This window comes from Capricornis sumatraensis, chromosome 9 (genome assembly GCF_032405125.1).
Source record: "Capricornis sumatraensis isolate serow.1 chromosome 9, serow.2, whole genome shotgun sequence".
Classification (NCBI taxonomy): domain Eukaryota; kingdom Metazoa; phylum Chordata; class Mammalia; order Artiodactyla; family Bovidae; genus Capricornis; species Capricornis sumatraensis.
The window spans coordinates 20631864-20645526 of record NC_091077.1 but is presented as its reverse complement, the minus strand read 5'-3'; the positions used below and the strand labels follow the sequence as shown (position 1 = coordinate 20645526).

The following is a 13663-nucleotide window of genomic DNA, read 5'->3' as shown; positions in this document are numbered from 1 at the left end:
AAGCCATAACAAACCACAGCATCGTGTGTCCTGTTGGGGCTGGGGCCTCAGGGTCTGGACAGAACCCCTGAGGGTCATATGCATTTCTTGGGGGGTTGGGGGGAGCCTCATGTCTGTATAAAGAGCAGAGTCTGTGTCCTTCCTGGCCCTGGCTGGGACCATCACTCGCCCCATGGCAACACGAAGGTGACAGCCAGCTCAGGGCTGATAGATCATGGTGGGGGGTGGGGGTGGCATACCACAATACAGCTGGGGTCCGTTACCCCCCAGCCCTGGAGGCAGTGTGTGTCCCGTGTGTTCCCCAGCTCCCGGCCTCAGGGTCGCGTGGCCATCTCTTCTGACGTCTCATAAGCACGCATCCGTCTTTTGGCTTAGGGCGCATCCTTCTTCAGCCAGCATGCCGTTTCCACATGAGGACACGTTCGGAAGTTCTGCATGGCTGTGAATTTGGAAGGACACCATTCAGCCTGATATGGGGGGAAGGGTGATGGCTGTATGAAGGTCAAGACCACTGGCCAGCCCCAGCCCAGGCTTTGGGGAGGCCCTGGCCAGTCACTGGGGTACCTGGTGCAGCTCCACACTGGGGTTCCAGCAGCGGGCTCCCTGCTCTGGGCCTGGGAGCTCCCGAGGGGTCCGCCTGCTTCCTGGGCTCCACTGGAGGAGACCCCTGATCCGGGGCCTGTCCCTGTTGGCTTCTGCCTGTCCACACTGTTCTCAGTGCCTTTGTGTCAGGGTCCCTGCATCGGGGGCTTTGGTTTTGGGGAGCAGAGAACAAAGTACAGAGACATGTGCAGCTGGGAGAGGAAGCCTGGAGGAGGTAGGCAGTACAGGGGGTGTGGCTTGAACTCCACGGCTTCAGCCAAAAAAGAGGGCTGTGAGATCCTTGACCCCAGGGAGGTGGGAGCCTCTGGGGAGCTGTGGGCAGAGGAGGGGTTGGACTCAGGTGCTCACAGGCGCCCTCTGGTGGCAGCTTTGGGGAAGGCAGACTGGGAGTGGGTACACCCAGCAGGTCAGGGGGCTATGCTTGTCCAGGTGGGGGACACATGAGGGGAGAAGGAGGCTGGGTTCCCTGGACCCAGAGAAGAGGCTCAAAGGCTGTCTCTGGACCATGTGTGGGCCTGACCACAGAGCTGCTCAAGTCTCCATAGTGACTCCCATCTTCAAGGTCAATGTCACTGCCGCCTCTTCTCAGACCCTCATATCCCCTGAGGCTGGGAGGCTCTGGCCCCAGCTCGGACTCAGGTAAAACTCCCCACGTTTCAGGGGAAAAGCCAGCCCCTCCCCTTATTTCAACACAGGCTGTTAACTTCCTCTTCCTTTTCTACGAAACTGTGCCCATTATAACCAAAAACATGAAAACCACAACACCGGCAGGCAGACACAGCTGCCCTTATGTATGTGCCGGTGTCTCTCCGTCATGTCCACCCTGGGTATGTGGCGTGTGTACATGGGTGTACACCAGGCCACATTCTGGAAATTAGATCCACGTGTGAAAAACAGTATTTCTGTCCATAGGCATGTTAGGCGGTGAGAGGTGCCATGTTCCACCCACGGAACCATTGCCACATGGGAGGCGTGGTGTATGCTTTGTCCTCAGAGCTCCTTCTGGCTTCCATCCGTGACCCCTCCCTGTGGCCTCCTTGTTCCCAGGTGCCCTCTGGTCCCGCCACTGCAGATCAGTCTCATTCAACTGTGGAGTCAGCCAGTATTTTCCCACATGTGCCAGGTGCCCTGCTGGGCATACAGATGCGGCTGCCAAGCAGAGACCCTGGGCCCTGTGGTCCACTGGAGTAAAAATAAACCTCCCAGGTGGACATGAGTGGGCTTTTGAGTGAAATCAGGATGACAGGAGGGACTAAGCCATATGGAAATCCAGGACAGTGGTCCAAGCAGCGTGCACAGCCTGTGCAAAGGCCCTGGGGCAGGACCAGGCCTGGCGAGTTGCAGGAGCAGTGAGGAGGGGGCCTGTGTGGGTGGGACAGTGATGGAGGGGGAGAAAGGAAGGAGGTGAAGCACAAGAGGCCCCTGGGGAATTGGTGGGCGTTTGCTTCCTGCTGTCAAGAGTGATGGGAAGCTGTGGGGAGGGAAGGGCAGAGGAGAGGAGGGCTGCAGCAAGGCCACTGACTCCCAGGGGACAGTTGTGCAGATGACCCTGTTCTGTGGGCTCCCTCAGCACCAGTGAGCATGACCCCAGGTCTCCATCAACCCAGGGCAGCAGCAAACGATTTGGGCAAAGGTGCAATCCCCTATTAGGACCCCAGTAGCATCGATCTCTTTCCAGGGTCTGTGTTTTAAGGCTATAAAACAGGAAGAGCATCTGATGAGACCACCTTGGTCTCTCCTCTTTCTGCACAGAGGCGTCTCCCGCTGTCTGTAACTCTCACTCTTAAAAACGTCTGTGTGTGTTTATGGTTATGTTGTTGTTCAGTCGCTCAGTCACGTCCAAGTCTGCAACCCCATGGACTGCAGCACACCAGCCTCCTCTGTCTTCCACTATCTCCCAGAGTTTCCTCAAATTCATGTCCATTGAATTGAATCAATGATGCTATCAAACCATCTCATCCTCTGTTGTCCCCTTCTCCTTCTGCCTTTAACCTTTCCCAGTATCAGAGGCTTTTCCAGTGAGTTGGCCCTTCGTATCAGGTGGCTAAACTATTGGAGCTTCAGCATCAATCCTTCCAATGAATATTCACGGTTGATTTCCTTTTGGATTGGCTGGTTTGATCTCCTTGCAGTCCAAATAACTCTCAAAAGTCTTCTCCAGCACCACAGTTCGAAAGCATCAATTCTTCGGCATTCAGCCTTCTTTATGGTCCAGCTCTCACACCTGTACATGACTACTGGAAAAACCATAGCTTTGACTGGACAGACCTTTATTGGCAAAGTGATGCCTCTGCTTTTTAATACGCTGTCTAGGTTTGTCATAGCTTTCCTTACAAGGAGCAAGCGTCTTGTTTATGGATATATACACAATATTCAGCTTCGCTAGCGTGTGGCCTACACATCTGTGGGTCCCATTGTACTGTCCTCTTGCATTAACTCTTGCTTTGGTATCTCTCACACTCCATGCTCTTTTTCCCTGCTGTGTAGTATTCTGAACTCAGAAGGTACAACGGCTTATCTACTGGCGCCCTGCTGATGTTCATACCATCACAAGCCTTCATAGGTGCCTCTCAGGAGGGAGTGTATTTAACCAAATGCCAGAGAACTGTGGCCCTTGACTGTGTATGGCCCACTGCCTGTCTTTGTAAATAAAGCTTTGTTGGCACACGGCCACAACCAGATGCACCTGGCTGTGAATCACCCTCAGCTGTTTTCTCACCGCAGGGGCCACAAACCCTCAAGTGCTTACCGTTCCGGCTCTCTCTGGGAAAAGTCCACAGCCTCCCAAAGTCTGCCCTCTGGTTTCTCCCCTTTCTTACCATGGGACTCATTTGGCAGCTACCAGAGCAGGCTGGCGGTGCAGTCCTTTTGCAAGGGACACACGTCGTGGGCTTCTTTGGACATTTCAGCCTTAGTTCAGGAGCTTCCCGAGTGGCTCAGACGATAAAGAGTCTGACTGCAATGTAGGAGACCCGAGTTCGATCCCTGGTTCGGGAAGATCCCCTGTAGAATGGAATTGCTACCCACTCCAGTAGTCTTGCTTGGAGAATTCCATGGATAGAGAAGCCTGGCGGGCTACAGTCCATGGGGCTGCAAAGAGTTGGACACGACTGAGTGACTAACACACACACACCCTTGGCTTCTTTTGACATTTCAGCCTCAGTTCTAAGAGTTATTGATAATTTTAATCAGTATTTGACCTATAGAAGGTCCAGAAAAAAATTAAGGGAGAGGAGGAGCGGGGGTGCAGGGCACGCTGGTACAGGAACCAGGAATGAAGTTGGGGGTGTCATTGCCGAGCTCAGGGTGATGTGTCTGCTGGGTGTCTCACAAGAGAGTCGCTGTTCCCCCTTTGTGATTGATTAATGAGCAAGTTGTGGATTGATCCTTTAGTCCCATGGTCAGCGACCACTGACAGTTCCTGCTTGAAACCACTGGGACCTGGTGCCCAGCGGGGACCCTCCTGCCATTCTTCTCCTAAAGGCACGTGTCAGGATCACATACCTGCTTCTATGTCCAGTTTGCAGGGGACAAAAGGGTATCTGGGCAGGAGAAGTATCTTGCCTTAAGGTCCCTTGGCAACAGGACGCTGCTGGCAGTCTCTTTTAAATATATATATATTTTTATTATTTGGCCGCGTCCTGCAGCATGTGGGATCCTAGTTCCCCAGCTGGGGATTGAACCCATGCCCTCACAGTGGGAATGCAGAATCTTAACCCCTGGACCACCAGGGAAGTCTCCCACCTTTTTTATTTTTATTTTTTTAAGTCTTATTGATATACATTCACACACCATAACATTTGCCATTTCAGTGTGTATAGTTCAGTGGGTTTTAGTCCATTCACACAGCTGTGTATCTGTCAGCTCTATCTAATTCCAGAACGTCCTATCCCACTCCCGAAGGGAAACCCTGCTCTCGTGAGCAGTCACCCCACCAGCCTCTATCCCAGCCCCTGGCAACCACAAACCCACTGTATGTCTCTGTGGATTCTGCCTGTTCTGAACATTTCACAGAAATGGAATCCTGCAATATAGACTCTCATGCCGTTTTGATGGCGAGTTACAGAAACACAGTGAGTCTAGCTCAGTTCAGAAAAGAGCATTTATTCATCTCTTTCTCATTCTAACTTGGGGAGGGGGAAGATCCTCTGACAAACGCCCTAGTTCAACACCCAGGCCCTCTTGTTCCCAGGCTCAGACTCCCACAGGAAGAAGCCCTGAGGGGCAGGTGTCCACTCCTAGGGCCAAAGGGGCGGGGCCACAGCAGAGGAGGGATGGGGGATGGGACCGTGACCACTGAGGGGTGCATGGCTGGGTCCCCACTCCTATCTCCAGCCCCTCCTTTCCTTCCCCCACCTCCCCACGGGGGAGAGATTTGCTCAGGGGGTGACGGAGTTGTGTTTCAGATTCCCCTCCCCCTGGCTGTGTCCAGGGAGTGCGGTTTGCTGAGAAAGCGGGCAGCGAGGTGTTGGCTCAGTGAAAAACCTTTTCCCATCCCTGAAGCCAAATGGCGAGGGTCAGGGAGGATCCGGGGGTCCCTGCAGGAAGGCAGATGGGCAGTTCCCTCCCAGCAGAGGGAGGGCAGTGGGGCTGGGGGCTCTGAGTGCTGGACAGCCCCAGGTGCCTTGTGTCCTTAGGTGCATGAAGGCAGGAGGCATCTGGGGCAGGTGGGGACTGTGGTACAGTGTTTCTGGGGGACACATCCTGAGCCCCTAAGCCCTGTCGGATGGGGGCATTTCAGTCTCTGGGGATGTGCCAGAGGAGGTGTACACATCCCTGAAGGGATGAGGCCGAAGGACACAGGGTCCAGGCGGATGGGGCACAGCTGACCTTCACCCAGGAGGACACTTGGGCTGGCAGTGCAAAGATCACCGGCACTGGTGCTCTAGGCTGGGCCCCCAGTCCCACTGGCTGACCCTCCCACCACCACCGGAGGAACCCCCAAACCAAGGACGGCAAGACCAGGCCCCAGAAGGGACGTTTCCCTTCATGGGCCCAGTCCTCGTCACACCCACGCCCTGCGAAATGAACCCACGCCCTATGAAATGAGAATCTTGCCTGTAGATGTCAAGACGGGGACACAGCGGATGTCTCCTCACACCTTTGCTGCCCCTCACTTGGAGACTGGTTCGAAATAGAGTCCCATGCCCCTTATCAGACCCAGGGGTTGGGGGTGGTTCTGGGGGTGGTTTTCAAGAGAATGCCCGCCCAGGTGGTCTGCACATCTGAGGGGCGGTGCAGCCTGGACATTGCCCCCCTGATCCCAGTCTGGCCCCTCTGCCGAGGTAAGCCAAGGTAAGCACCTTACCTGTTCACATCAGCAGTTCTCACCTTGGACCCTGGGCCACGTCTAGGGACAACTGTCACAACTGGGGGGTGCTCTTGGCACCAAGAGGGTGGGGCAGGGAAGCTGCTCAACACCCCGCCCCCGCCCCTGCACAGAGAATGACATGATCCCAATTGTAGGGAGTTTTCCTTTAAGATAAATTAAGTCTGTGTAATTATTTTGAGAAACTCTATTGTGGGAGACTGTGCAAAGGTCTTGGGGCAGATTTTTGACAGAAGATCCTGAGAGCCAGTCAACTGGCTGGGAAGTATCTCAGCCCCAGATTCCCCATCAGGCTCTGTTCCCACCCTCACTAGCTTTTAAGTCACAGCCCAGACCAAGGACCTCCTGCCACGAAGCCGATGTGACCAACTTTCCTCTGCTGATGATAAAATCAAAGTCAGCCTCAAGTGTCCCAGGTGCCCTCAGGCACACAATCTTGGTTTTCTCTGCCATGACCTGTTCCCTGATACGGCTGATGTGTGCAGGGAATAAACGCCGGGGTGAAGATTGCTTAGGAGGTGGGAGGCTAGTGGTAAAGAATTCTCCTGCCAGTGCGGGAGATGCAATAGATGAGGGTTTGATCCTTGGATCAGGAAGATTCCCCTGGAGAAGGAAATGGCAACCCACTCCACTAGTCTTGCCTGGAGAATTCCATGGACAGAGGAACCTGGTGGGCTACAGTCCATGGGGGTCACTAAGAGTTGGACACGACTGATCACACACATGGTTACTGAATTTTAGGTCGTGGAGGTCAGACTCAAGTTAGACTGGGCTCTTCCCCACTCTTTGTCCCCAGTGGGAGAAAGGCTGAGGAAAATGCCTCTTTCACTCGCAAGAGGGCTGGTGGGGTTTTATTTTTATTCTTTTAAATGACTCTCCCAGCACATCAGAGGGCCACAGGGCTTCAGCATCCTGTCTCCATGGAGACAGAGCCTGTCTCCAGCCCAGCTCCACCAGCTCAGCCTGGGGCTGAGCCGAGAACCAGGGGCTGTGCAGGGCCAAGGGGTGGGATGTTCTAGGAGGACACTGGATCCGTGACCCGGGTTCTGCTCCTCCTTCAATCCTATCTTGGGGTGGCTGCTGTTATCAGGCAGGGTTATAGCCATTTATTGAATGCTAAAGGTGCTCCCGGTTTTATGCTGAGCCTCACCTATTAGCATCACTGAATCCATGCCAGGGGCTTCCCCCCTCTTTAGTCCTAAGTTGGCAAATAAGGAAACTGGAGCTTGGCCGTCTAAAGTGTGAGGAAGATGCTGTGGGATTGTGGGAAGCATGTGGGTTCATATCCCAGCAGTCTCAGTGTGTGACCTTGCCCAAGTGACTCGACCTCTCTGGGCCTCAGTTTCCCCCTCTGTAAAGTGGGTATAGTAACAGTACCCACCTCTAATGCTTGCTATGAGGGTGACCTCTCCTGAGGAGCAAACTTTAAGGATACAGAAAAATAGAGAATATTTTAATACACTAGTTTTCAAAAACTAAAAATAATGCTGAAAAAAATCCATGATGAACAAAAAGGTCAACATTTTAAATACAATCAGAATTACTGATTTTTCCTTTGGCTCATCACAGCACTATGACTGATCCTTTTTGTTTCAAAATAAAGAAAAAGAAAAAGAAATAGGGACTTCGCTGGTGGTCCAGTGGTTAAGACTCCATGCTTCCACTGCAGGGGCATGAGTTTGATCCTGGATCAGGGGACTAAGATTCCACATGCTATGTGGCCAAAAAATAAATTGTTAAAAAAAAAAAGAGAGAGAAAAGAAGGCCTCTGTATTAAGAAAAAACACACAAAAAACAAAGGAAATACATTTAAAATAAAGTCAGGGTCAGTAGACTGACCCCTAGTGGCTGTGTGGTGCTTTTTATCTTACAACCTCTGACCCCAGTTCCTCCAACCCTGCCTCAGGGCCTTTGCATCTGCCTTTTCTTTCTTAAAGGCCATCCTCTCTAAGCCTTCTGTGAATTTGCCTCCTAAAGCCATCTCTCCACTTCTGTTGCCTCCATTGCATTGAACACAGTCTAAAGTATCTGGTTTAGGGGCTTCCCTGGTGGTCCAGTGGTTAAGACTCTGCAGAGGGCTATCCCTGGTTGGGAAACTAAGAGCCCACATGCCTTGTAGCATGGCTAATAATAATAAAGTATCTGGTTTATTTGTCTGTACTCATCCCAGGCATTGTGCTGTGGATTGAGTCAAGCACTTAGCACAGAGCCTGGTGTTGGAGAGAGAGCAAAGTGACTTATCAATCAATCAATAAATATGTAATGATATGAAGAACTGACTCATTTGAAAAGACCCTGATGCTGGGAAAGATTGAAGGCAGGAGGAGAAGCGGATGACAGAGGATGAGATGGTTGGATGGCATCCCCAACTCAACGGATGTGAGTTTGAGCAAGCTCCAGGAGTTGGTGATGGACAAGGAAGCCTGGCGTGCTGCAGTCCGTGTTGTCACAAAGAGTCAGACACGAGTGAGTGACTGAACTGAACCGAACATAACATATTAGAGTTAATAAAATTTTCATGAGTATAAATGCTATGGAAGAAAAAGGAAGCCTGAGAAATGAAGTAATGGTGGCTAAATGATCTTAGATCAGGTAGACACAGAAAGTGATGGGAGGTTGAAGGAGCGGACCATGTACTATTTGGGTGAAGGGCATTCCAGGCACAGTTGTACAAAGGCCCTGAGGCAGCACCACACCTCATGTGTTGGAGGAACAGTGAAGTGGTACGTGTGTCTGGAGCAGACTGAGGAAGGGAGAGAGAAGGTGGAGGGGAGGGCAGGGAGGTGCTGCAGGAAAGACTCAGGCTTTAATTTGGAGACATCTTTGGATATTTTAAAAAATTGAATTGTAGTTGATTTACAATGCTGTGTTAGTTCCAGGTGTACAGCAAGGTGGCTGTGTACATATGTATATGTATATATTCTTTTTCACATTCTCTTCCATTATAAATTGTTACAAAATATTGAATATATATAGTTCCCTGTACTATAGAGTAGGTTCTTGTTATCTATTTTATATATCTACTAATTATATATATAAATACAATATATATCTATATAGATATAATATAGATATATAGCTACTAATATCAATAATATAATACTAATATATCTACTAATATAGATAATATAATTTATTGTATCTACTAATCCCAAACTCCTAACTTATACCCTCCTTCCCATTTGTAACCATAAATTTGTTTCCTATATCTGTGAGTCTATTTATTTTGTAAATAAGTTCATTTGCCTCATTTTGTTTCGATTCCACATTTAAGTGATATCATATGATATTTATCTTTCTCTGCCTGACTTACTTCACTTAGTATGATAATCTCTACGTCCATCCATGTTGCTGCAAATGGCACTATTTCATTCTTTTTTTATGGCTGAGTAGTATTCTGGGGTGTGTGTGTGTGTGTGTGTGTGTGTGTGTGTGTGTGTGTGTGTACACACAGACATGCATACCACATCTTCTTTATCCATTCATCTGTTGATGGACATCTAGCTTGCTTCCATTTCTTGGCTATTGTAAATAGTGCTGCTATGTATCTTTGGAATGCGTGTATCTTTTCAAATTCAAGTTTTCTCCAAATATATGCCCAAGAATGGGATTGCTGGATCATATGATAGATCTATTTTCAGCTTCTCGAGGAACCTCCATACTGTTCTCCATAGTGACTGCTCCAATTTACATTCCCACCAACAGTGTAGGAGGGGTCCCTTCTTTCCACACCCTCTCTACCATTTATTACTTGTAGGCTCTTTGATGATGGCCGGTGTGAGGTGACAACCTCCTTGTGGTTTTGATGGAGAGTTTTAGCAGGGGTGGCGTGATGCCCATAGAGAACTTGGCCCAAATACATCATTTCTTTCTAAATATTTTGAACAGTATGTGCCCGTGGCAAGTGTGACCAAAAGTGTTGCTGAGGATAGAACACAATGATCGCTGATTCTATTCCGTAAGTTACAAGCTTAAAAGTGCTGAGCATAGTATTATAAAAATGCTCTTTCTTGTTGCGGTTATTTTTGTTGTTATTAATGTTATTATTCTGTCTGCTTAAACATTCCATGGACAGTCCTGTAAAAGCCAAGTGAGCGCCCTATAGAACTGTGTGCTACGTTTTGTGTTTTTCCTGGTGTTATCAGTGGGAAGACTTCGAGCCACCTCGAAGCCCGGTCGGTCCTGCCTAAAGATTTGCCGTCACGCACCCAGAAGGCAAGGGTTACGAGCCCGCTGGCCTCAGTTTACCGGCCCGGACTGGGCGGCCAGGGGGGATGCCGGTTGTGTGGGATGCAGGATGTTCCAAGTGCGATTCGGGATAGACGATGCGCGCGGGGGCGCCGCCGCGGCGAGGCGCGCTCTGGCCGCCAGGGGCCGCTGCGGAGCCGCCCTTTTGTGGTCCTGATGCTGGCGCGAGCGGGCGCGCGGAGGAGGGAGGAGGGCGCGGGGACCGGGCGGGAGGGAGGCGGGAGGCGGTGTCCGTCGCTCCAGCTGCGAGTCCGCCCGCCGCCCGCCGCCGCCGCCGCCGCCGCCGGCTCGGTCCCGCGCCCGCCGCCCGCCTTCGCCCGCCATGGCCCGCCTGACGGAGAGCGAGGCGCGCCGGCAGCAGCAGCAGCTCCTGCAGCCGCGGCCCTCGCCCGTGGGCAGCAGCGGGCCCGAGCCCCCCGGGGGGCAGCCCGACGGCACGAAGGACCTGGACGCCATCAAGCTGTTCGTGGGCCAGATCCCGCGCAACCTGGACGAGAAGGATCTCAAGCCGCTCTTCGAGCAGTTCGGCCGCATCTATGAGCTCACGGTGCTCAAAGACCCCTACACGGGCATGCACAAAGGTGGGCGCCCGGCTCGCTCCCCTCCCCTCTCCTCTCCTCCCTCGGCCTCCCCACCCCACCTTCCGGCATCTTCTCCCCGCCACCAACCTCTCCTCATCTCCTCCCTCCGCTTGCCACTGCCACGGCATCATTTCTTCCCCCCCCCAACCCCGTTCTACCCACCCCCTCCTCCCCCCTCTGGGGGTGCAGCTGACAGATCCGAGCTGGCCCCCTCCCCTCCTCCGCCTCCACTCCCTCCCTCCCCACCTTCCGGCATTCTCTCTCTCTGTCTCTCTCTCCCTCTCCCTCTCTCTCTCTTCTCCTGCCTTTTCTCTCCTCTCTCATCTCCCCCTACCTCCCATCCTCCCCTACCCCCAGCATCCTTCCCTCTCTCCCTCTCCCTCTTATTCCCTCTAGACCCCCACCCCTTCCTCCCTCCCTCACCCACTCTTTCTTGCCCCTTTGCTGGGAAGCTGCCTGAACACTGCCACCCCTCCCTGTGCCCCCCCCCCCCAATTCATTCGGCCTCCCCAGGCCCCGTCGGGGAAGTTTGCACCACTGGATTTCATTGCTTTGGTCATTTTCACAAAGCCAGGCCGGCGGGGCAGGTCCAGCCGGCCGCGGGGGACACGGATGCTCAGGATCTCGGGCTAATCGGTAACTACAAAGAAAGCGGGTGGGGGGGTGCGGGTGCAGGCAGCTAAGCCAGTCAGGGGGAGCGCCGGCCTCTTGGGTGGTTCAAAGGCTACGTGTGCCCTCCCCGCCATGCCCACCATCTCTGTTTGGATCAGCATTCCCCCTCCATTTCTCTGTGCCCCCCGCTGGCCCCCTCCGCACCCAGACTGCCGCCTCCACCTTTGGCTTGAGTTAAAACTGGCCAAGCCTGTTAGCAGTGTGTTGAGGGCTGAGGCCAAACACGATGAGCTTGGGCTGTCCATCTGGCAGAGCCCAGATCCTGGGGTGGACGGGGAGGTGTGGGCGACCTGTGAGCCCAGCAGAGGAGGCAGGTCGGGTGGGAAGGCCTGCCTGCCTCCCTGCCACCTGATTCTCTGTTGGCATGCTGAGAGGGGGTGCTGGGGACTGTGGCCCCAGCCCTGGGCTCAGATCATGGCACAGTGTCTGAATTGGGGTGGCCCTGGCAGTTCTCCTGACAGGGGATGGGGACTGGGGGGTGGGGATGGTGAAGACTGCTGACACCCTCGGTGGGACCCTGGAGGGGCCTTGGGGTTGGATCAGGGCCCATGACCTATTTCAGACTGCATTCATCCCCGTCTTCCTCTCTGTGTGGCAAGCATGGTAAGCATGAATACGTGTTTGTTGAATGAATGAATGAATGAATAATGAACGAATGGATGAGTCAATGAATGATAGGCTGCGACAGGCCATTGGGAGGATCTGGTGGGTTGAAGTCCAGGCCTGCCACTTCAGCTAGCCCCTCCAGCTGGTACCCAAGGGGAGGAAAGCAGCTCCTCCCATCTCCCATCTCTTTCAAATCCAACCATCACCAAAAAAAAAAAAAAAACTGGGCCTGGAAAATCTAACCGCTCCCTGTGGCCTAGGAGGGCAAAGGGCTTGTGCTCACCCATGAGTCAGGCTGAGGGGTCCACGGCTGTGTGAGGGGTCTTTCCACAACCCGTACCCCCGGTATGTCCGAAGGGCTCATTTCTAGAAAGATTCTGATGGAGGTGGTGTCCATGTGCCCCCCCAAACGTTGAATGAAAGGCTGCTGGCGAGCTCTGGGTCTCGGAGACAGATGGGGCGTGGGGAGATGGAGCCACCCGGTGGTCCTCCCTTCTTTTCTCATTTTTAAATCTCTCCTGGAGAACCCTACCACCCCCACAGCATGGAAGGGTAAGGGAGAGATTGGCTGGATTTTCACTGACCTGAGAGCCTTAGTTTACCTATTGTCGACAGAACAGGGTCTCATGAATGCGGGGTTTTTTTTTTTTTCCTGGCTGGAGAATGTTGGGACTGGGGGTGCCTCAGTGTGTTTCCCATTTGCAGTCTTTCCTTGGAGGGTGAAAATTAAGAAGCTGGGTGTCCATGACATCCACTTTGCAGGAGCCCTAGGCAGGTTGGAGCCCCAGATAGAGGGCCTGGGGTAATGGGGTGGAGGGCCTTCTCCCCATATCCACCTGCCCAGCCCAGTACCCTCAGGACACCAATGGAGGCTCCTCCTTGTCCCACCTGTGCTGGGCCTGGTAGGACCTTATCTGTGGAAAGGAGTTGAGGGGGTGTTGAAGGTGGGAGTTGTCTCAAGGGCCAGAAGCTGGGCTGGAGGCCTGTTGTGGGGGCGCTTAGCTGTGTGACTTCTGGCGAGTGGCTGTCCCTCTCTGGGCCTCAGCCAAAGGGAAGTGGAATGATGCGTGGAAAGTTGTGGTGTGGTGGGGAGGTCCAGGCACCTCCTGCTAACACTCATCTGGTTTTGTTTCTGGGGAACCTGCGGGGTGCAGGGTGCCTACTGAGGGTGCTGGCTGAGAGCCCAGGGGTGGGAGTGTGGACCTCAGGTTGCAGAGAGAAATCCCCAGAGAGCCTTGGGGGCCCCTGGAGGCTGGGCAGCAGGGGAGCTGAGAACACCGACTGTGGCCCCGTGGCCCCTGCAGCCAGCAGGGGAATGGACATCCAGTATTCCCACGATCACTGTCTCACCCTTAATTTTCACACTGGGGGCCTGGTTGATCACTGCTGATGGGATCGGAACTCCCACGGGCTTGTGAGCGTCTGTGCATTTCATGTGGAAGGGAAACTTAGGCCGGAGGGGCAAATACTAGCTCCCAAGGACTGACCAGAGCTGCCCCTCACCCAGGTGTCACACACCTGTCTCCCACCCAGGCCAAAGAAGCAGAAATATATCTGTGGCATGGAGTGACAAGCCGAGGAAGGACCCCCACCTTCCCCAGGGGTGGTGTTGGGGAGGGCAAGG

The 13663-nt window shown here is 53.2% G+C and overlaps 1 protein-coding gene across 11 annotated transcripts in view; it reads left to right on the top strand.

Annotated features, from left to right (window-relative positions):
• The first annotated feature begins 10502 nt into the window (after positions 1–10502).
• Positions 10503–13663, top strand: part of CELF5 (CUGBP Elav-like family member 5) — a 47119-nt gene continuing 43958 nt past the window's right edge. For 10 of the 11 annotated variants that reach the window (XM_068979538.1, XM_068979537.1, XM_068979533.1 and 7 more), the window contains exon 1: positions 10626–10761. In XM_068979538.1, coding sequence (XP_068835639.1) covers positions 10752–10761 — 10 coding nt within the window. In that variant the 5' untranslated portion in view covers positions 10626–10751. Of the gene's footprint in view, positions 10762–13663 lie in introns of all 11 variants that reach the window. The other variant, XM_068979527.1, reaches the window with a different exon arrangement.